The 24,652-nt window shown below is 42.9% G+C and overlaps 1 protein-coding gene across 1 annotated transcript in view; it reads right to left on the bottom strand.

Moving 5' to 3' along the window:
- The window catches only part of TMEM154 (transmembrane protein 154), a 62,003-nt gene extending 51,697 nt beyond the window's left edge, over positions 1 to 10,306 (bottom strand). Inside the window, exon 1 of the mRNA XM_032148337.2 lies at positions 10,179 to 10,306. Within this exon, the coding sequence (XP_032004228.1) occupies positions 10,179 to 10,242 (64 nt within the window). The 5' untranslated portion in view covers positions 10,243 to 10,306. The remainder of the gene's footprint in view (positions 1 to 10,178) is intronic.
- Between the last annotated feature and the right edge of the window lie 14,346 nt (positions 10,307 to 24,652).

A 24,652-nucleotide genomic window follows, 5' to 3' on the forward strand; every position in this document is an offset into this window, starting at 1 on the left:
GAGATGGTCTTTGCCTGATAAAAGATAATCATAATCCAAAATAAAATTACTAGGTAAAATACAGGATGCCTAGTTAAATTTGAGTATCAGATAAACAATGAAACATTTTTAGTATTAGTATGTCCCATGTAATATTTGTACTAAATACTTATACTAAATCGTAAAGGACATCCTTATACTAAAGAAAAGCATTGCTTATCTGAAATTCACATTTAACTGGTTGTCCTATTTATTTTTGCTAAATTTGGCAATCTTAATCATAAACAAATAAGCAAACAAGTGTAAGTCTTAGAAAAGAATAAATCAATTTTTAAATGAATGAATTTAGTGTTGTCAGGGAATGATAACATGTCAGCAAACCTTGGCAACCATTGGAATCCCGTTTCTGAAAATTACAGCGTAGTGTGAAGTAGAAAATAACAACGATGGTTTTAACTCATATGAAACATAGAAAAAATTCAGAAACAAACTAGATTTATTGGTTTTAAGGAAAAGATGGCAGAACAACTACCAGAATACTGTTCTGTTAGGTAACTCTTTTTTTAACCACCTTCTTTAATTACTCAGGAAATATGTCTGTGTTTTCCTCAACAACTGAAGTAGATTTTCCCATGAGTTTTATGTTACACAAAGTTTAGTTATTTTTAAAGCTATCAAATCAGCTGTTACTGGCTTGAAGTTAAGTATCTATGGAACTTGTATTTCCTTTGTTTTCCTTTCAAATGTCTCCCCAAAATGCTTGTAACTGTGTGTCCTTTCTGTAAATAATTTTGCCACTTAATGTGTATTTTTCTGGGTCTGAACTTGTGTTCATATTTTCAGAAGATGGGTAAAAACGTTTTCTCTGCAGCTACATAGTATTTTCTCCAGGAAGGCTGGTGGGGGTGGAGTGCAATAATTGTTTTGGTTTGAAGGGACAGAAGTGAACTGTTCATACATTAAAAGATTTGGGAGGCCGGGTGCAGTGGCTCACGCCTGTAATCTGTAATCCCAGCACTTTGGGAGGCCCGAGTGGGCAGATTACTTGAGGTCAGGAGTTTGAGACCGGCCTGGTCAACATGGTAAAACACCATCTCTACTGAAAATACAAAAAAATTAGCTGGGCTTGGTGGCAGGTGCCTGTAATCCCAGCTACTCGGGAGGCTGAGGCAGGAGAATCGCTTGAACCCAGGAGCCGGAGGTTGCAGGAGCAGAGATCGCACCACTACACTCCAGCCTGGGCAACAGAGTGAGACTCCATCTCAAAAAAATAAAAATAAAATAAAATAACTAACTAAATAAATAAAAGATTTGGGATAGTTAGCTAATATTCTGGAATAAAATTATAAAGCTGGGTTAACTAAAAATAACATTTATCCAAGTATTGCTATATTTTGATTTTATTATTTAAATGATTATAATCTCCTCATAAATACAAGTAAATCTTGGGGCATTTGATAAATTTCATGTTGTTTATGCGTTCATTGAGTCAGCCACTACACTTTTGTTGTGTGCCTATTAACGTGCAAGTCGCCATTCTAAGCTTTGGCAAGTGAAGGTGAATGAGACCAGCTTCTGCCTCCCAGGGAAGTGGCTGTTAAGTAGGGACGATGGCATGCAAGTCAGTAATTATAATACAGATTAATAAAAGTCATCATGTGTTTGTATACAAAGTCTCATGAGCACATGGGAGAAGAAGACATTCATTGCATTTGGGGCTAAGGGGTACTCAGGTATTTGATGCAGGGGAGTGGACCAGTCAGTTGAACCTTGGGAGTTCTCCAAGCAAAGAGGGAAGAGAAAGGCATTACAGTTGAGGGCACAGCATACAGAAAGACTCAGTGGCCTGACAGAGCTTGGCACACTCAAGTGGCTGTATTATAGGGTTCATGGTGGGAAGCAGGAAGTAGCGAATGTAAAGCAGGAAAGGAACTCAAGACCAGCTCATCATTAGCTTGTAATGATGCCAAGAGGATTGGACTCTATCTCAAGGAGATGAAGAACCACTGAGGGATGAGTACAGGAGGAAATCATTCCATTTTTATTGCAGAACCATCACGCTGGAGGTTATGTGAAAATGGGTTGGAGATGAGACTAGAGGCAAGAAGACTGGTTAAGAAGTTAAGAAAATAGCCTAGGTGAGAGCCCACAGGAGTCTGAACTGGCAGGGAGCAAAGAATGAGCATTGTTTTGGAACTGAGTTGAAGGCCCCTGTGACATGTCCAGGGAAACCTGGTGATGAAAATACCAGGTTGGGCAGATAGGTCTGGCTGGAGGTGGTTATTTGGGAATCCTCAACCCAGGAGTGAGATGAAAGTGGGTGTGGCTGGGCTCAATGTCTCACGCCTATAATCCCAGCGCTTTGGGATGCCTAAGTGAGAGGACGGCTTGAGCCCAAAAGTTCAAGACCAGCTGAGCAACATAGAGAGACCCTATCTCTACAAAAAAAAAAAAAGCAAAAATTAGCCAGGCATGGTGGCATGCGCCTGTAGTCCCAGCTATTCAGGAGGCTGAGGTGGGAGGATTGCTTGAACCCAGAGGCTTGAATCCAGGATCGTGCCACTGTACTAAACAGCCTGAGTGACAAAGTGAAACCCTTAAAAAAAAAACAAAGAAAAGGGTTGTCATGAACCAGGACTGGTGTAAGGAGTGATAAAAGAAAAGAACATTGACATGAAATGAGCAGGTGGTAGAGAAAGATTCATAACCAAACACTGGAAAGAAGCAATCAGAGTCACAGTAGGAGACCCAGAAGAAAAGAGCATCGTGAAGATCAAGGATAAGAGAGCTGCAATCACTGATTAATTAGGACAAGTGCTATGGAGAAAAACATAAAATAAGCACAGAAATGGGTCTTTTGGGTTTAGATTTTAGGAGGCACTGGTGATGGAGACAGAGCTATTTGAAATCTGTACCTGACACAGTAGCCACATGGCAGAGGATTGAGAAATGAATGGAATGCGAGAAAATAAGAGTGTATTGACCATCTTCAAAGAGACTGGGAGACATGAAAAAGAAAGATGGAGAAGAGCAAGAAGAAATCACAGGCTCTCTCATTATTTTTCATTATGAAAGTATACCTACTGAAAAGAATAGAGAATGATTTAACAAATAACAAGGCACTCATCCCCTAATTATCTTAAATTTTTCCATACTGACAAGAGCAGAGGTTGGCAAACTTTCTCTTAAAAGGCTAGAGAGTAAACATTTTAGATTTTTTAGGCCAAGAGGCAAATACCAGCTATTATGAAAGCACTTATTTATATAAACATTAAAGATATAAACATTTACAAATGTAAAAATCAATCTTAGCTTGGAAATAAAGGAAGCTGGCTGGGTTTGGCCCATGGGTCTTAGTTTGCTGAGCCCTGGACTACCATCTTTTTGCTGACAGAAACAATATTTTGGATATAATTGAAGCCCTCTATATGCCCCTCCCTGATCTCATTTCTCTTCCTCACTCATCAAAGGTAATTATTGTCCTAAAGTTACTGTGTATCATTCCCACTTTTCAAACATGTCTATGTCCCTATGCAATATATAGCTTAATTTTGGATATTTAAAAATGTTTAAATAAGTATAATTATTCTATGCATAATAATCTTTTTTTTCCCACCCCGCCTCTGCATAATAATTTTATTTACTTCTTTATTTGTTTTGAGACAGAATCTCACTCTGTTGCCCAGGCTGGAGTGAGGTGGCACAATCTCAGCTCACTGCAACTATTGTCTCCCAGGTTCAAGCAATTCTCCTGCCTTAGCCTTCCGAGTAGCTGGGACTACAGGCGTGCACCACCATGCCCAGCTAATTTTTGTAATTTTAGTAGAGATGGAATTTCACCACATTGGTCAAGCTAGTCTCGAACTCCTGACCTCAAGTGATCTGCCTGCCTCTGCCTCCCAAAGTGCTGGGATTACAGTCCTGAGCCACCATCCCTGGTGGCATAATAATCTTTAACTGACTTTTTCGTCAACATGACTTTTGATACATTTGGTTTTATACATTTGACACATGTATCAACATGACTTTTGAGACTGATTCACCCTGATACAGTTGGCTGGAATTCATTAATTTTACTTGTTATCTTGTACTCATTCTGTGACTATACTTAATTTTATTTTTCCTTTTGTTGATAGACATTTAGGTTGCTTTCATTTTGTTTTGCTTTGTTCTTCATTTTTACAAACAATGTTATCATCAGCAACTTCAGCCATATCTTTTGACTGCACATTTGTGAGTGAGCTAGGAGTCAGTTCTTGGGATTGTGGCGCATGAACATCTTCTGCTTATGTAATATTTCCAAATTATTCTCCAGAATGGTTGTATAGAAAAATTTCCTTTTTCATATAATCTGATAAACGTGGTAACCTGAAAATTCTCCCAATGTGCAACACCTAGAAATATTGAAGGAAACATAAAAGGCAATCTTTTAAATGCATAAAGAAATCTCAAGAAAGCAAGAAAATGCCTAAGGCTTAGGAGAGATATATATTTTGAAATGCTTAGAGGAAGTTGAAATTCGGAGTTATATCTACCAATGGGGATTTCCTCAACAAAGGTGTGGGCCCAGGGAGATAACAGGCTATATAATGTTTTCAGGGAGCTCCTGTCCATTCACTGGGTCAAGAGTTAAAGCTAAAACTTCAGACCATGGTATAAGAAAAAAGTTCAGAGTCAGGTCAGCTACCCCAGGCTGATCTTGCCATCATCCTGACACCTGTGGAACGTGGTCCCTCCTCTGATTTTCAGTTAGGATTGCTCTATTCCTTTCTTCTTTCTTGAGGGCAATCAGTTCAGTCTCCTTGGTTACCTACTTCTGGCGCCTGGCTTGGCTCTACTGCCGGCTCTGGTCGGCCAGCTTACCCCTTCATGGAGGCTTTGTTGCTTCCTCCTGCAGCTCTTGGAAGCTGACCTCTGATGCCTGCCACTTCCCATTCAAGGCTGGGGATTAAGCCTGAGGTCCAATCATGGGCTCCCTTAAGCACACCCCTGTCTCAGTTTCTTCCAAATCCTGGTTTGTGATGACAAGGCTGGGGTTATATTAGAAAAGAATTGGGGCTTAGAGCACTTTATAGTACCTTGGTGATGGGATCAGATAATTTGGGGTTCCACTAAGTAGGGTGAGCCATTCTCGGTGTACCAGGTTCTGCTCTCAGGGCCCCCAGGATTTCCATCAAGAATGAGAGGCAAGGCCGGGCGTGGTGGCTTATGCCTGTAATCCCAGCACTTTGGGAGGCCGAGGTGAGTGGATCACCTGAAGTCAGGAGTTCAAGACCAGCCTGGCCAACATGGTGAAACCCTGTCTGTACTAAAAATACAAAAATCAGCCAGGTGTGGTGGCATGCACCTGTAATCCCAGCTACTGGGGAGGCTGAGGCAGGAGAATTGGCTTGAACCCAGGAAGTGGAGGTTGCAGTGAGCCGAGATCACACCACTGTGCTCCAGCCTGGGCAGCAGAGCAAGACTCCATCTCAAAAAAAAAAAAAAAAAAAAAAGAATGTGAGGCAACAGATATGACAAGCAGCAAGATTATACCTACACAAACTTTAGCTAAAAGTTACCAAATAGATAATAAGATGTTTAAAATAATGACATAAAAGAAGGAATAAATAACACAAGGGAAAAAAACCCAAAGCACAATGTGTATAAAAAAAGAACACATAAGCCAGGTGCGGTGGCTCACGCCTGTAATCCTAGCACTTTGGGAGGCCGAGGAGGGTGGATCTCCTGCTATTGGGAGTTTGAGACCCGCCTGACCAACATGGAGAAACCCCATCTCTACCAAAAATACAAAATTAGCCGGGTGTGCTGGTGCATGCCTGTAATCCCAGCTACTCCGGAGGCTGAGGCAGGAGAATCGCTTGAACCCGCGAGGCAGAGGTTGCGGTGAGCCAAGATCATGCCATTGCACTCCAGCCAGGGCAACAAGAGTGAAACTCTGTCTCAAAAAGAAAAAAAGAACAAATTTTCTAGAAATGCCAAATAATGATGACTAAAATTAAAAGCCCAATGGATGGCTTGACCATCAAAATAGACAAGGTGATTGCACTAATCTGCCCTTGGACCAGTAGTGCAGAGTTCCTGTCTCTCCATGTCTTTGCCGACATTTGAGAGTGGTACAAACTACATACGAATAGGCAAGCTGCAGTTTGCACTGTTTCATTACAGAATTGAGCCCATCCCAGTCAATATCTTCCCTCTTATGGTTTCCTGGGATTCCAAATTTCAGACACAGAAGGACTTTAAAGCTCATCCTCTCTGTCTGTTTTTTGGGGGAGTCCCTGAGAGTATTTGGTCGTAAAGGCCAGTTCTCAGTAGGGCTCTCCCACAGTGACTGCCTGACATAAGGCTGTTCTTCTCCTCGCTGGTTCCCACACCCTGAAGCCTCTTACCCAGTGACTTCAACGTTCTGTTTTTCCTGCTTCTAGTCTTAAATCCCCAGATTCTCTTGTGCTCACTCTGCACCTCTTTCAGCCCCTCCCTTCCTCCTGAGTAGTCTGAGTTTTAACCCAACTCTCATCATTCCTCTTCCTGTCAGCCAGTCTCTGCCCCAGTGCAAACAAATGCAGCTGTATAATTGACATGCAGCAACCGCAAAGCCTAGCCAAGAGTTCTGTGCCGCACCTACAGCTGGAAAGGTTCAACAATCACAGTTTTCTAAACCCAAAACTAGACGAGTAGCCTGGCAGAGCCTGGAAACCCAGAGGTAGTATAGAGTATGGTTAGAGTGTGGACTCCTGAGGCAGAATCTTACTTAGATTCACTAATTAGCTGTGTGACCTTGGGCAAGTCACTTAGCCTCTCTGTGCCTCAGTTTTCTCAAATGTAAAAACAGGGATAATAGTGCCCACCTTATAAGGTTGTCCTGAGAATTAAACAAGTTAGTGTATGTAGCATTTAGAACAGTGCCTGACCTATAATGAGTTCTATATATGTGAGCTACCATTGTTATTAATACTTGAAATTGGGACTGTCCCAGGAAATAGCAGATGTCAGCCATGTTCATTAAAATAAGATATGAGATACCACAGTGTCAGAATGTGTAGCCTTACTTACACAGCTAGTATTTTCTACTATTCTTTCTCTCCTTGTCAAGATTCATCCAATACTTATATAATTCTTATTCTTCTGAACCAGCACAGAAAATCTCCCATTCCTCTCTGTTTGGCCACCAAAACAGTCACAGCATCCTTGTTTCTGCCTCATGGCCTTTAGCTCTCCCTTCTGCAACAATTCTGCTTGTAGCAACTAATAAATCCCATGCTTTTGGTATTTAGGAAATTGCTTTTGGTTTTCTGATAGTGTTAAGCTGACACTGACAGGGCATAAAGAACAGAGATGGGGACACCCCTGCCCCGCTTCACTCCATGAGCAGAACATCTCCTTGAGTTTGAACTTTCTTAGGATTCTACACTGGCCAAGACACCTAGGCCCAAGCTTTCCTTTAACTGTGCTCACCCATTTGATTATAGTTCCAGAAATGCTGCTTTCTTATTTCTCTCCTGGTAACTTCCAAGTGAATTATTTCTCTTGGGGTAGAACTCAATTCTGTGTCAGGCTATCTATCTCTAAAAAGAGAAGAGGTCGCTGCCTCAGAGGTAACAGTGCTGGTCTCATGCAACTGCAGATATTATCTCATGTTGCCTGCTCGTTGTTAATAAAGGCTTAATTTGAGATGCATCTCAGAGTGTACTCACAAACAGAGTGTCAGGCCGTTCAGTAGGTTGGATTCTTCTAACAAACATCCCCAGGTATTTTTTGAAGAATTCAAGGAAATATACCTGTGACACCTAGAAAGTAACTCATATCCTGAAGCCTTAGGCACTATTAGCTAAAAGTAGTGTACATTAATCTTAAAAATCTTTAATTTAAAATCACCTTTTCCATGATGAATCATCTCAAAGTCATAGCTTTCATTCAACAGCTTTTGCAAGTGGGCATTTTTCAGACATTGGGAATCCCGGCAGGGCCCAATGAGCATGTTGGATTATTTAGGTAATCCCTGCACTCTACTGAAATGCAACTTTTCCTCTTTGACTTCTCTTTACATTCCAACACTACCTGTTTACAGGAGCTATCAGTTTTTTTTGTTTTTTTTTTTGTAATCAGCCTCATATCCATTCTAGGGATGATTTTCATATTTATCAACAATTATTTTCTAATTTATACTGAGCCCTTACAGGATTTTGGAAAGTCAAAGATGAACTACAGAGGATTTTCCCTGGAGTTGTTCACAGCCAGTTGGGAGGCATGGACACAATTATGGTTCAAAGTGATTAGCAGAAGTTTAGGTCTATGAGGGCACAGCAGCAGGTACGAGTAGAGCTCCAGGGAAGGGGCAGAGAAAGGAGACATCAAGGAGGAGATCACATTTAGTTTGATCCCTTTAAGGTGATATAAGAATTTGCTAGGTAGGAAAAAGAATGTATTCATTATAGGCAAGAGCCACGGAGTGGGAAGACAGCTGGAAGGAGGTGCCACCGGGAAGGAGGTTGCAGTGAGAGTCTAAGGGGCAAAAATGAGGAACAAGTGAAGGGGCATAAATGAGGGGTCCTTAAGGGGGAAGATGTGCGTGATCAGATTCAGGTGTTAGAAAGGCAACTTTAACCGAGTCTCTTTGGATTCTCTTTTCGCATCTCCTGAATTGCAGACACTAGGACTCAATCATTTTTTAGAAGCTAAAAAAAAAGTTCAGGCAAGATGAATTAGTATTAAGGGAGTGTTTGAGGCACCTGTGGCAGTGTTGCGCAATAGAAGAAGTGGAAGGAGGATGGCTAGGCTTTTCTTCCCTGATGTCCTACTACCAAAGGTTCCAGAGCTCTTGGCAGAGACAGTAATTGGTTTGGGGGCTGGGAGAGGGGAGAGCGGGAGTGGTGGTGGGGGTGTGAAGGAGCTCAAAGAACTCTGGAGTAGAAGCCAGGAGAGCTGACTAGCAGCAAGACCCAGACATCTCCCTTCTTCCACCACTGTTTCTTCACCTGTGTGCCTAGTATGGTTTGAGCTGCATCATCTTCAAGTTCCCTTCCAGCTCCAAAACACTGGGCATAAAACAACACATCAACTTCCAAACCCACTCTGAACACTAAACTCAATTTAATGAGACCTCTTTTCAGCTGGAATGATTTGCCTTCCACTTTGTTTTCTACCTCAGATGCCTGGGGGACCACATGGAGAACACCCAGGGGAAGAGAAATTGATGGGGTGGGGTGGCTGGGTGCTGGCTGCTGACCTCCAGGAAGCTGTCACATCTGTTAGGTTGTGGCTGATGTCCTTCATTCTATCTAAACAACTGTAGCTTGAGAACTTTCCTTTTGCTTGATAAATACTGCCCTACACTAGAAGCAGTAGGTGTTCATTGACAGAAACAATGGGCAGCCAGCGTATCTGCCCAAGGGCAAGTCAACAAGAGAGGCAGCTGAGGGTACTTGTGCTTGTTGTAGCAACTGGCAAGGGTGTAAATCAGTTGTTGCTTTTAGCCATAATAATGAGATTCAGTATTTTGTTTTTTTTCATTACCTTTGATTGGCTCCAATCATATTACTTTTTCAAACAAATCTTCATTAGTAACAATCAATGCAAAAAAAAAATCTGTAAAAGTAACAAGGTGCAATAAAAGTAGATGAAAGAGCTCACTTGATGTGTTAGGGGGGTACCCTCTAACACAGCTCTTTGGTAGCTCTTCGGATAATTTCCCGTTTCCTTTTTTTTTTTTTTTTAAGTTTATGTCGTTTCCTTAGTATGCTTTCTAGTAGTAAATTTTCACACCCCAGTTTTTCCAGGAGATTTTGGAACTAGCAGACTTCTCAGCCCACACTATTAAAAGCAAATTAATCATGTCTCTGTTTCAGCCGATTGAAGCTTTTTTTTCTTTTACCTAAACTGCCAAAAAGTTTATGGTTTTCTTAACATGCCCATTAAAGCTGGTAAATTACAGGGACGCACACATCCTAGAGGACAAAGACTGAAAGAGGGTTAAGTGAAGTGAGAGAGCTGGAGCCAGACTAGACAGCTGCAGCGATAAGCAAAGTCCCCCCTCCATCCCACCCCCCAAAAAAGGGAGTTCTAATTTTCTCCACTTCTTTCACAGAAAGGATTAGATTTTCTGGGTGTCACCCTCCCCGGCAGAGTTCTGTAGCCTCGGGCACCCTACCAGCTTTTGCGATCCTCCTTCCCAGGAGTAGGAAGTGGAGGCGGCTTACCCCGGCTGACGGGAACGAGCGCGATCACCAGGGCGAAGACTAGGGCTGCGCGGGGAGCCTGCATGTCCGCTCGCCTCGGGAGAGGCGCGCTCAGGATGCTGCGCCGGGCTGCAGCGTCTCTGAAACGTGAACATTTCCTGTTTCCTGCTTGTTTGGGTCGGTGCTGACTTGAAGGAGAGGTGTGTGCCTGTTTTTTAGGAAGTGATGTAATTCTGCAGAAGCCTGTCAGACCAGCAAGGATTGCAAAAGAGAAGTTGCTGTTGAAGCACTGATTCTATTAGCACGCCTCTCCAGCCCTTTGGAGTCTCGGCCTCCAGCTTTTGAAACCGTCCCCGGGGCAACAGAGTCCCTTGCTCAGATGTCATTCGGCACCTGGGACTGGGAGGGGTCCTGGACCACACGCTGTGATTTTGCTTATCCCCCAGGTGAGGCTCCGGGGCTGCCTAGAGCCTAGGAAGAAGCTGTCCTGTAGAACTTTCTGCCCTGATGGAAATATTCCAAGTCTGTGCCGTCCAATACAGTATCAGCCACATTGGCCACTGAGCATTTGAAATGAGGCTAGTGCTGATGGCATTTTAAATTGTATTGAATTTTTATAAAATTTTAATAACTCCAAGTGGCTAGTGGCTGCTGTGTTGGATAGCGCAGGCCCAGACAGCAGGGACAACTGCATCATCAGAAAACTGCCAGACCACTTCTCTCTAGCCAGGCCCATTCTCCTTTCTCCACCCTCCAATGCCCGCCTCCCACCAAGGCCCACGCCACATGGAGGTGGATGCCACACCCACACCTGAAGGTTATGTTCTGCTTCCCCAGAGAGAAATGATCTTTTCAAGGTCCATTTCCAAAGGAGAATATGCTCTGAGGGTGGAGGTAGGTGCATCTCACCTTCCTTCCTTCTTACTTGACAATCAAGTTCTCAGACAACAAACCAAACAGGACTGAATTGAAATAGAATAATGGTGGAAATCCTATCCAATCGAAACAATACAGAAAGGTCATGTCTAGTATACAGGGGAGATTAGTGTGTGTTGGGTGTTCTATTGGAGGTCCTTCCCTTGGTTTAGGTTTAGGGCCTAAGCATTCAGAATACAGTTTCATAACCGTGGTGCCAAGAGAGACAGACAGATGGAGAGAGGGGTAGTGTTGAGGCATCAGACACATCTCATCTCTAAACCTTTCCCTGCAGATTACCATCTGAGTCACCACTTCCCGTCGTTTGTCTTCAGTGATCTGGTTGGTGCAAACATATGAGGTGACTGGAATTCCTTAGCCCCTGACATAGCTGTTAATTTTTTCTTTAATGCATTGCTGCTTTTCAGTGTCATTAGTCACTGTTTATCTCAGTTATTATCCACAAGAAATAGGTCGGTGATTCATGTAATGATCAGTTTGTTAATGGATTTACAGTATGCACTGAAATGTTTTAAACTGGCAATTAAGTCAACTCTTGATAAAATATGCTTTTTGCACCATAGGTGACAATACAGAACAAACAGCAGGAGAAAATAGACATGCTCAAAACTGGGTGATTGATTTGAAAACAACAGAGAAAGAACTATTAATTAAACACTTGCTGAGCATGTGAATAGACCACGGGCTCCAAGACCTGCTGGTACAGAGTTGGGGTGGCAATTATTCCTGTACAAGCACGTGTTTCTGCAGCTGTGACACACACGTGCAAGAGAGCAGGCCCAGGGCTTGGGAGTTCTCTCCATTTTACCATTTATGCCCTATTAAAATATTATTAAATGTTCTTAAAACATTGTTGAATCCCAGGCTGGAGGCAAATGTTTGGCAAGGGCAACGTTGTCAGCCTTCGTTTCTTTCATCTTAAACTTCAGCTCCCTGTGGAAGCTTTTGCAGTCAGGTATCTGTGGATTGGACCATAGACTGTCTTATTCTGTGGACCTCTGCTGAGCCCCATGACATGGCCAAACAGTTCATTACAGTTTCAACAAGTGCACTATGCGTTGCTTCTGAGCAGTGCAACACTAAATCAGAGTGGGGTACAAAATAAACCGGAGCTGCAGAGAAATCCTGCCCAACCATATAATTTTCTTTTGACCCCTGTGCTCTCTAAGACCCTTAGCATGATTAAGCTGATCTTAGGGGCAAGAATATTACCATCATTGATCAGAAAATTGTAACACCTCAATGATCTCTTTGCTGCAGTTAAAATCCCAGGGAGGCTGTGTGGTAGGTAAAGGGCTATTTACCTCTGTTTTAATTTTAGCAACCATTAATTTACGCAAGTAGCCACCCGGCCTCAGATTAAATCCCGATGCACTGGTGGCAGGAAGTCAGGGCCTCCATCCCAGATGTCGGGCACAGGGGAACCTCAGAGTGAGTGGCACACAGGCAGGGGTAATGTCACTTTGGAGACTGCCATTGGCTGTCTGAAAGCAGGAAAGAAGTATGGTGCGTCATCATGTTCAGAAGGGCAGGAAGGGACACTGGGAACCATGTCTAGGGACTCTTTATTACTTTACACAAAGGAGTGTGACTTTTACAATCAACTGTCTGTACTACAAAAGTGACTCTCATCCAATCCTCCCTCCCTTCCCCCCGCCCCCTCCCCACCACCAACTCCATGGGCCATAAAAGAAGAGGGACTCCAAGGGAACAAATCCAGATAAATGATAGGATCTTCCAGTGAGTGCAGACAGCCTTCTCCGCATTCCTCTTCACACTCCAATCCTGCCATTCCCAATACACGCAGATGTGCACATGCACTCAGATACACACACAGCTATCTCTCACACACACATTCATGCACATGGTGGAAATAAATGAAGACTAAATGAGCACAAGCAAATGAAACCAAGCAATGGATATTTAATTCAGAGCTTGACATAGCAAGAGAGTCAATCACCATCACTGCATTTTGGCAAAGACCTAAAGGCAGGCCAAGGAATGAGAAAACTTTATAGTGGATAAAAGGAAGGCTTGGGGCCAGGTGCAGTGGCTCACGCCTGTAATCCCAGCACTTTGGGAGGCCAAGGTGGGCGAATCATCTGAGGTCAGGAGTTCAAGACCGGCCTGGCCAATATAGTAAAACCCCATCCCTACAAAAATACAAAAATTAGCTGGGCATGATGCAGGGTACCTGTAATCCCAGCTACTCAGGAGGCTGAGGCGGGAGAATCACTTGTACCTGAGAGGTGGAGGTTGCAGTGAGCCGAGATCCCACTATTGCACTCCAGCCTGGGCGACAGAGCAAGAGTCCGTCTCAAAAAAAAAAAAAAAAAATAGCAAGGCTCAGGTATGGCCTGAAGGGAGGCTGCTGGCATGGGGAACCAGCAGCAAATTCTAGTGATTGGTAAGGGGGTGCATATTTTGCTGCTGCTAGATCAGAAGAGGAGATAAAAATAAGGGAATCTGTCAGGAGGTGCTCTGACCTCCTACAAGTTTGATTTCTAGCAGGCTGGCTTCCTAGACTTGCTATTGAAGATAGTGAATTGGTTTCCGGGGTTAGTTGCTGCAAGCTGGGAGTCAGCGTTCTGTTTTTGCATATATTATTTGGCCACTGTCCATTTGTACCTCCAGTCTCCCAACACACACCCACAGGCACACTCACATACTCAGAAATGTGCACACATGCTCACACACACACACTCTCACATTGACACTCACACACAAATGTTCTGGGGCTTCTTTCTCTGTCTAAATGCCAGCTAGTGGCAGTGGATGGCTCCTGGGTGTTTGGTTGGCTGTGGGCTGGCCCTCAGACAAGATAATAGTGACATCAGATGGGGCCTGTGTATTGCTCTGAAGCCAGCTAGGAAGGTGCAGGGAGGAGGCAGATTGAAGTCCCAGGTTCTGAAGGAATGCCCAGAGAGGTAGCCGGGCAGGGCAGAGGCTGGGGCAGAAGGATTAGGCTGAAACTTAGGGTGTGCAGAGAAGCCACAGCCAGGAGAGGGGCTGACAGCAATTTCGCTGCATGTGAAGTGGGAGCAGCTGGAGCCTGCACAGCCAGGTTCATCTTGACCAGCCTATCTCCACCCTTGGGGGTCTCTGTCTCTGCATCCCGGCTGCCAATACTCTTCAGACGAGCTATTGCAAGGTTTGGATAATCCTAGGGGCTTCCATGAGAGGGTCTTCCAAGGCCTGGGCAGATGGCCTGGTCACCACAACATGAAACTGTAAAGGATTGTGATTAGGAGTTAAAGAGGCAGTTGACACATGGGACAGACTGCAGAGCTCTGGGCTAGAGGGTGCTGTGGCTCATCTGAGAAGAGGCAGAGCATCAGCTCACTGGTGAACATCCGTGGTCCTCCTCTAATTGCCCTCTGAGAGCAATGGCATTCTCTGTCTTGCTCTCCAGTCTATCCTCAGCATTTAGGACAGAGAACAGAGAAGTGAGTAAATGGGGGGAAAATCCCTTTACAGTGGTATTTTTTGAAGTGCACTGGAGGGGGCCACCTATGTTAGAATTATTCAGGGGAGCTTGTTAAAATGCAGAGTCCTGGACCCTATGCCAGAACTATTGAGTCAGAATCCCTAGAGCTGAGGTCCAGAACTCTGTATTCGTAATGTTTGAGGGGATTTTTATGCATAATAGATAAAACTTGAGAATCATTTGTTAGTTAGTTCCTGGAAATTATTGCTAGTTCCTAGAAAGATCCTTTTTCTCCAAAGGTGAGAAATAAAAAGCACATTGTATTTTCCTGTTTTGCCTTGACTGCCAGGAAGCCTGGAACTAAAAGTTTAAGCTTGGTTGTGTAATTTTTATTAGCCCAGGTGCCTTTACCATTTCTAGGAATATTTCTTTTCCTGGCTAACTGTAACTCATCTGTCTAGCCCTAATTTAGAAGACATGTCCAGCAGGGAGATATCTTAGAAGCCTTCCTCCTCCCCCTAACCCAAGCTGAACAAAATGCTCATCTTTTACTGCCACCCACATTACACCCATCAGAATACATCCAGAAGACCTGGCTGTGTCTCTGTCTCCCCACCTTGATTACCCTAGTCTCACTCATCTGTGGTCTCCTGCATCTGTTAAAAGGAACTAGACTTCTTCTCCTATTGCTGTTTTGTTTTTGATCAAATCATATCTTAAGGCCTTTTCCCCCCAAGTCTCTCCACACATTTTGCAAGTAGGACATACCTCATTAATAAATATACAGTATTTATACCAAAGTCCACTCCAGAATGATACATGCAGATTGATGGCCTCAATGTTTCTTCTTTTGCTTTTCTGTTGAATTTGACTTTCCCGATTCACAGTTGATAGTGCCCTTGCCAACTAAATCTTCAACACCAATAGACCTAGAAAAAACAAAGGAACAAAGATGTGGAGGATGCAGCAAATTATAAAAGAAAGCCTGGACAATACAGTGAGATCCCATCTCTACAAAAAATAAAAAAATTAGCCAGGCATGGTGGCACCTACCTGTAGTCCCAGCTACTCAGGAGGCTAAGGCAGGAGGATCACTGGAGCCTGGGAGTTCAAGGCTGCTGTGAGCTATGATTGCATCATTGCACTCCAGCCTGGGCAATGGAGGGAGCCCCTATCTCAAAAAATAATAAAATAAAATAAAATAATTAGGAAAGATGCTAGGAGGAACTCCAGTGCCAAGGTATATATGTGGGTAGTGCCAGAAATAAGCAAAACTTGAAAGGATATTGTACCAGGTGAGAAAAGGTAACAGGTGACTAGTTTTCAATTTAAATAACTTATTTTTCATATTACAGAGACAATACATGTTTGTTGTGGAAAAACTAAAAATACATAAAAAGAAGAATCAAAATTATTCTGTTTTTAAATTCTTCCAGATCTTTTTCTATACATATTAACTAGCAGTATTTTTCCACTTTGTTTCCTGTACTAGCGGTTGGTATTACAATCCTGCTAACTGGCCGGAGGTATAGAATTCACAGGTAACAAATTTAGATATGGGAAAATGGTAACTTGCTCTAGTTTTCTATTATAGCATCAACTTTGAATTCCAATTCTTCTGCTAGTGGTAAACCAAATGCAGTCACTTACTAATACAATCAGTTTAGTGATTTCCCAGTTATTTGGGATTAACTTCAGTTATTTCTGGGTCTCTCCCTTGCTCCATCCTTTATCCCCACTTCCGTTTTTCTCTAGAATTGCCTCCAGAATGCTAAAGAGTTGATAGGGAAAGTTGTCTCTAAAATACAACACTGGTTCTTCAGCCCTTAGAGGATCAAGAGCTAAGAATTGACTCCTTATGTTTATATTTTAGAATGGCCTCCTTTTTGTAGATCAAATGGTCTAATTTCCTAGTTTGGATGGGTTTAGGTAGGTGTATAAACAGAGACTGTCCAGGACTCCCAAACACATATTATGTTTATAGAATTTCATTTACTATCCTGCCACTTATATTCATGATAATTTCAGTAAAAATGCAATGCACTGTCTCCAAGGAAGGATGGATGTGGTGAGACATGGTGGGTCCACTGGATTGAGCACCAGAAGTCCAAGGTCCCAGTCTTAGTTCTTTCACTAATTGGATTCTCTTGCCTTCATTTGCCTTATATGTAAAACAGTAGGGCTGAGTAGATGATCTCTAAGACCCGGCACTCACATCCCATGAGTCTATCAGATTCCCGGTGGGGAGGCACATACAAAGATTTTCAGGGGCAAAGGTAGACCTCAGCTTCTAAAGACATGGACCTGCTACAAACAACCCAGCCAGGTCCTCAAGACTTTCCATCATCACTGAGATCCAGAAACGAAGGCCTGTATTTACAGCAACATCACAGCCCTGTCAGGGTAAGAATAGAGGGTGGTGCCTTCCAGAACTGCCAAACAGCTGGGTATCACTGAATTGAAATAGACAGCCATAAACAGGGTGGGCTGGAGAAGCATGACAGTTGTGAAATCAGGGCAGGAGGAAGGAAATAAACAGGAAAATACACCGAAAAGAAACATGACGTGGTTGCTTCGCTATCTGCAAAGCAGCAAGTGCAAAGCTTATCTGAGACCAGGAACAAAAGTCTTCATATCCACAGTGATGATCGTCTCAGCTACGACCACATAAAAAAAAGCACTGGTGTTGGTAACAATGCTTTAGCACCCAAAGGTCCACAACAACTTTGCTATGCGGCAAGAGGTCACTTGCTTACATATCTCATTATTACATTCTCTCTTCGTGAAAAATGGCAATCCGTTAGAGTAGACTAGATCATCGTTCCCAGTTCTTCGTGCCTTTTCTGAATTACAGTTGTTCATCTATGTCCTTGCAACTTGGTAGTTCCTTCCACTAGAGTTGGCAAAGTTTATGTCCCTGCCTTTTTGATGCTGGGCCAGGCCATGTATGACTTGCTCTGATCAAAGATATATGGATGGGAGAGACACTGTGCTGGGTGTGGGTAAAGGTCTCTAAGAGCCATCACAGACTTTGACTTGCCTTCTTGTCTTTCTGGGATCTTGCATTTCTATGATCTTCGAAGATGAGCCCCATGATGTGAAGCAGAACACAAAATCAGAAACCCAGACTCCAGGCTAGTATAGCCTAAGTCAACCAAACCTCAGCTGCAGACCCATGAGCATGAAACTAAGTGGTTATGATTATGGGCTATGGAGGGATATAAGATTGTTCCGTAGCATTAGTGCAGCAATAGCGAATTGATTTATCTCTTAGGATTCTTCATTCAGGAGTTGCAAACCTGAGTGAAGAAAGTCAGAGAAGAAAATAAGAACTGCTTTTGGTAAGCAGAGAAAAACTTCGAGAAATTGGCTGTCAGGTTACACTGTAAAGCCTTTGGAAGATAGGACTGTTCACACTTAACTTGCCACGGTCATCTTTTTCCCTTCTCCTGCAGGAACCACTGCTCAGTCTAGAGCCAGCAATTATATTCAGCTGGGTCGTGCTATGTTTTCACCCATGGCATCTTGGATTCCTGAGTCACTGGACAGTTGTGTTAGAACCCGTGTTCACAGAAGTGTTTATTGGACTGAAAGGATATTAATAGCACTTGCAGCATTTAAGCTGTACTTGTGATCTTTATCACATTATATTCAGATGATATAATTTAGATGATCTCTTTCTGCACTAATTGATAATACGCTTCTGGAAATGCTTCTGGAAAGCAGGATCCATACCTGAGTTAACTTTATGACTTCCTTCTACTCAAAGCCCTGCCCTCCAGGCGAGCCTAGAGCCAAGTAATACATGTTAAATGAATACAAGAATTAAAGAATCTTAAAATGGCCCTTATTCAAATGAGTTTAAAAAATCTCTTCTTGCATATAGGCACCTACGTTTGTAGATGGTCACAAGTTACTGAATCAGGGACAAATAAAACAATTCTTACTGTCTCCCTGCCAGGAGATTAACTCCTGAACCTTTGCAAGGGAGGCCGTTCGCTGGAATGAGCCCAGTACACCCACCCTGCCTACATTCTCCTCCTCTGGTGTTGAGTTGTTTTTCTCCATTGCATAAACCTGTTTGTCCTTTCTCCTCAGGGTCCTTTGCAAAACACATTGCCACATTGCCTCTTAAAAAAAAAAAAAAAGATCCAATAGGATGGAGGTTTGAATGCCTGGCTTTTGTGTGTGAATACCTAAAGGTGTTTGCTTGGTGATGTCTGGAGCTTGTTCAGGCTGTCATCAATTACAGTGCATGCCATGCTCCTGTGGGGCTTTGGCAGGAGAGGAAGCTTATTTTAGATGCTTGTAGAGCACTCATAAAACCTCCCTCTTTGATCGTCTTTAGGGATTGAGGATTTTTCTGGCTGGGGACAAAATAAGAGAAAAAGCATTGTCTTCACATAAAAACATTAGCGTGTTGAAAAGCAAGGAGAAAAAATATGCTTGCATATGCATAGAAAACTGGAAGGATGGGATCCTCCAGGAATTAAGAGTGCACCTCTGGAGAAGGAGATTGAAACCTGAGGTGAGACAGGGCAGGGAGGAGGAGCAGGAGGGAAAATAAAGGAGGCAGGTTTCCCTTAATACACTTGTGTACTATTTGAAAAAAGATTAATACTGTGTATTACCTTCTTAATATTAAAAACCAAATAAGAAAAGAAGTGTAAGGAGAAAAAAAGAGACGTACAATTATGCAATGACTTTTGGGCCCCTAAGTAGGTTGGTGACACCAGTGGAAAAGGAAGACAGATGACTCAATTAAAAAAACTTGGATTTTTAAGAGAAACTATGTATCAAAGTCAGAAATTATAAGTCAAAAGTAGGATTGCCTAGTAAACAAAAACCAAAGGGATGAGAAAGAAAAGAGAAAGCATCTTTAAGTCAGGAAGTTTTGTTTTGTTTTGTTTTGTTTTGAGATGGAATCTCGCTCTGTAGCCCAGGCTGCAGTGTGATGGCACGATCTTGGTTCACTGCAACTTCTGCTTCCCAGGTTCAAGCGATTCTCCTGTCTCAGGCTCCCGAGTAGCTGGGATGACAGGCGCCCATCACCACGCCCGGCTAATTTTGTGTGTGTGTGTGTGTGTGTGTATTTTTAGTAGAGACAGGGTTTCACCATGTTGGCCAGGCTGGTCTGGAACTCCTGACCTCAGGTGATCCACCTGCCTCAGCCTCCCAAAGTGTTCAGATTACAGGCGTGAGCCACTGCACCCGGCCATGAAGTTTTGTTGCAGAAGATTCTGTGGACAGAATCCAGAGAAGCTACTGAGTCCGTACATAGATAACTGGAAGCATATCTTTATGAAACATCGGTGTGGGATAGGGGAAGGCATCCCAACATGGAATTTTTTTAAAGCTTTATTTGATGACCAGAAAAGGCTCTGGGTGAGGCTGGAGGCACAGTTGGAGGGAAGAGATGGAAGGGTGACCAGAATGCAACTCTAAAAGCTCATTCTAAACCCCAGTGGTTCTCGACTGGGGTATTTGTTAATGTCTGGAGACATTTTCAGTTGTCACAACTTCGTGGTGCTACTGGCATCTAGTGGGTAGACACCGTGTAACACAGAGGCCAGCCCTCAACCACAAAGAATTATTTCACCCCAAATGTCAGAAGTATGGAGTGTGAGAAACCCTGTACTAAAAAGTGAATAATGAGATTGCTGAGCAGTTAATGCCTCACATTGTGTGTGCTTCACAGTTTACTAGGTGTTTCCACATCCATTTGCTCCCCATCACAAACCTAGTGAGTTGGCAGGGCAGACTTCTCTATTTCCCTGTGGCTGCTGAGGAAGTAGGAGTTCAGCAACAGATCCAAGGGCACACGGCCTGGAGTCCAGGTCTTTGGCCCTGTCTCCACACTCTGCTGACTCTCCTGTCCCACGTGGCATACCAAAGTCATCTCTGAACTAGATGCTTGGGTGAATATGTGCCATGCCCCAGAAGGTGACAGGGAGAGGGGCTGCCACTGAAGCAAAAGTAGAAAAGTCACAGTGCCAGGGGTGACATTACTGAAAGGGACTGATGGAAAATTGCTCAAGTGCCAGTGAAACAGCTACAATGGGTTCCCCTTGGTGGTGGCTCTTGGTCTCATTTTGTCATACACCCACAGGAATTTTTCATACACAGAGACCTGAAAGTGCTTGACTTGCTCAAGGAAGGACAAGTACATGCAGTTAGAAAGTGGAGGTGTTGAAAGAGATGTGGCAGACAGTAAGGTTGGAAAGCAGAGACACGATCCTGGAGATCAAGTGAAAAGTAGAACTAGATTAGGTCGTGTCGTCCAAAAAACCACCTAATTGGCCAAACTGTAGAAAGGGGAGCTTTATTGGACATAACTGGTTTGCAAGCTGAGAAGATAAAGTGTGGATTGAAGGTGCTGTCTCTTTGAAGAGGGGAAGGACAGGTTGAGTTTTATGCCTTGCACAGCCTGTATCACACATATTCAGCAGGTTTGGGGGCAAAAGTTGTACGTATTTATAAGGGGAGCAAAGTGCATGCGCAATGGGTAAACATATGTAATATACATCCTGTGTTCACTTTGGGGTGGGGTTTTAGCATTAAAATGAGCTGGAATTTGGCTGTTTACATCAAAAAGTGAACTATAGAACACAAAAACAGTTTGTATGCAGCCTTTATAAGCTGCCTGAAACTGGCTTAAGGTCTGCAATTGCTTATCAGAAAAGAATGTTTGTAAGGCCGGTCCTCTGGCCAGTCAGAGTCATAGTGGCCTGGGTTGTAAATCAGAGTTAGGAGGGGTATTGTTAGTGTGTTTAATAAGAGTGTGTGTGTGTGTGTGTTTGTAGCTATAGAAATTTAGAAATTTCTACATGCCAGCCAGGTCCTGAACCCTCAACCTGTGGGTAACTTTTGTTTCCTTAACCTTGGGGTCAGTCATAACTGGTAAAGGAGCATCTATCTTGGTATTGCAGATCAGAGTCAGCAACCACGAGCCCTGGACATTTTGAAGGCAGTAGTGACATGACTTGACCAGTGTTTTAGAAAGTCTCCACTCCATGAAGGACATTTTCTTTGAAATCACATTTATTCCTCTTGCCCATATTATAAAACTGATTGCTTTTAAAAGCATTGCATTTGATGTTGGTGGGTTTTCACTGAGGGCTGAGTAGTCTGCTACAATTTGGATGACAGAACTTACAGAGAAATTGGAAGCAGATGAAAATAGCCTCCTGCACAGGCTGTCCTTTTGGGTGCCTATTTAAATACATAGTAAGTGAAGTCATAGCACAAACACTCTTACGAGCAGCAATCACCTGACACTAACCCAAATAGGTTTATTACTACAATGCTACACTCAAATGAACCAAAATAGCCTACAGTGTGTACACAGGGGATCTAGTGTCATTTACATTTGCTGTCTCTGAAATGGAGATCATCACCCTAAAAAGTGTAAGAAAGGAAAGCACTTAGTTACTCACGGTATCATGCTGTGCATGAAACCCAATAGTGACTGTCTTTACCTTTTAATTACTTACAACTCTTATTTTAATAAACATTTTAATATTTTTTCAGGTACTACATGCTCACTGTAGATAAACTGGAAAAATGCAGATAAGTAAAAGGCAGAAAATAGGCCAGGAGTGGTGGCTCACGCCTGTAATCCCAGCACCTTGGGAGGCCGAGGTGGGCGGATCACCTGAGGTCAGGAGTTTGAGACCAGCCTCAACATGGAGAAACCCCGTCTCTACTAAAAATACAAAATTAGCCAGGTGTGGTGGTGCATGTCTGTAATCCCAGCTACTTGGGAGGCTGAGGTAGGAGAATTGCTTGAACCTGGGAGGCGGAGGTTGCAGTGAGCCGAGATGGCGCCATTGCACTCCAGCCTGGGCAACAAGAGCGAAACTCCGTCTCCAAAAAAAAAAAAAAAGGCAGAAAATAAAAGAGTCACCCACTATTCACCACGATACATTTCTTTCCAGAGTTATTATCTAAATTGCCCTTCTAAACACATTAATCATAGTGCCTTTTATTCCTAACTTCCTCTTACAGTTTCAGAGAAGATGCATCAGGATACTTTATTGTTCTAAAGTAAACACTGCTTAGATCAAAGGTGGCACTTGACCTAAAGCTGTCCAGTGATCCACAAGGTAGCGGGCCTGAGGTCTTCTGCCCTAGAGGAGTGATAATGAGCAAATCTAACTTGTCCTTCTGAAATCTGGACTGAAGGATTTGTGGCCCATTGGACAATTGGCAGTGAAAAGGGTGAAACTCACAAACATGGAGCTAGAAGGAGAGGTCAACGAGAGAGAACGCCTGGGTCAGATGAGAGGGCGACACAGAGAGAATCAGCGGTAGGGCTGAGAGTGCGCTAGGTCCATCCACAGACGGCCTTATAATAAAGTCCCTCTTTCCTTTCCCCTTAAGGCAGTTAGACACTTTGTTTTTGTTTTGTACAATCAAAAGTGCTACGTGGGCCAGGCACGGTGGCTCACACCTGTAATCCCAGCATTTTGGGAGGCTGAGGTCGAAAGATCACTTGAGCCCAGGAGTTCAAGACCAGCCTGAATGTGGTGAAACCCTGCTCTACAAAAAAATGCAAAAATTAGCCAGGCTTAGAGGCACACACTTGTGGTCCCAGCTACTGCGGAGGCTGAGGTGGGAGGATCTCTTGAGCCTGAGAGGCAGAGATTGCAGTGAGCCAAGATAGCATCACTGCATTCCAGTCTGGGCAACAGACAGACCTTGTCTCAAAAAAGAAAAAAAAAGTGCTATATGCTCAATTTTATTTTAGTGTTTCCAGTCATTAGCAGGAAATGGACATGAAGGAAATCTTAATGTTTATGCAAATGAAATAATTCGCCTGTTCTCTCAAACAACATTGTACTGTATTCAAGATCTTGGGAAACTCCAGGTAAAATGTCATGATTCCCAGCCTCAAGGAACTTATTATGAGATATAACTATGAATATCTACAGACAAATAAAAATATAGTTATTTTAAGAAGGTTAAAAAGACATACTTCATTGAGGATGCTTTTAGCTTCAAGCAACAGAAGACCTCACTTAAAATGCTTAAAAAACATAGAGAATCTCACATAAAAAAAAGTCCCAGTCAGGCATGGTGGCACACCTGTAGTCCCAGCTACTAGTGAGTCTGAGGCAGGAGGATTGCTTGAGCCCAGTAGTTCAGGTCCAGCCTGGGCAACATAACGAGACTCCATCTCTTAAAAAAAAAAAAAAAAAAAAGTCTGCAGATAAGGCAGTTCCAGGGCTTACTGGTCCAAAGAATGCTTAAACAACATCATCAAGGACATGGGTTCCTTCTGTCTTTCTGCTCTGCCATCTTCAACATTTTATTGACTTTTGGTCCTAAGGTTTGTTTCCTCATAGATGCCAGGTGACTATTTCTCTTCCAAGGATCAAACCCTTACACAACAGTGTCTGAAGTTTGGAAAAGATGATGTTTCTGAGTTATAAGAAAAACTCTCAGAGAGCACTAGCTGGCTTCCCTTCACACTCCATCACCATTGTCACTGGCAAAGGAAATGGAATTACCTAATTGGTTTAGCCTAATCAAGAATCACCCCTAAGACTGGAAAGGGGCTCATGAAACACATTGTTACCCAATACCTCAACAAAATAGGGGTTTGGTTAACAGAAAGAGGGGGGCGCAAAATGAATCTTGAGTGGGCAACTAAGGGTGTCTGTCATATATGGTTTAAAAGGGCAAATTTAAAAACTACTGATGGGGGTTGGGGAGATGTTGGTCAAAGGATACAAAATTTCAGTTAGATAGACAATAAGTTCAAGAGAGCTATCATGAACTTATTTTAGAACAGGGTGAGAATAGTTAATAACAATGTGTTGAATTCTCAAAAACTACTTTAAAAAGTGGGGGAAATGACTAGTAAAACAAAAATGGAGTAAAAATTAGAGTTAAAATTAATATAAGAATCCAGATTAAAATACAGATTAAGAAAAAATTTAAATATCGCATAGTTTAATGAGAAGAGGAAAACAAAAGCTGAGGAAAATTGAGATCTAACTGAAACATTAAATCCAGAAAACTAAGATATCGAAAAGATGAAACGATAAAATAAATTAAGCCCAGCAGTTCTCAAAGGATGGTTCTTTGGCTAGAAGCACCAGCATAAACCGGGAACTTGCTAGAAATG

This window comes from Hylobates moloch, unplaced genomic scaffold (assembly GCF_009828535.3).
Source record: "Hylobates moloch isolate HMO894 unplaced genomic scaffold, HMol_V3 SCAFFOLD_3, whole genome shotgun sequence".
In the NCBI taxonomy this organism is placed as follows: domain Eukaryota; kingdom Metazoa; phylum Chordata; class Mammalia; order Primates; family Hylobatidae; genus Hylobates; species Hylobates moloch.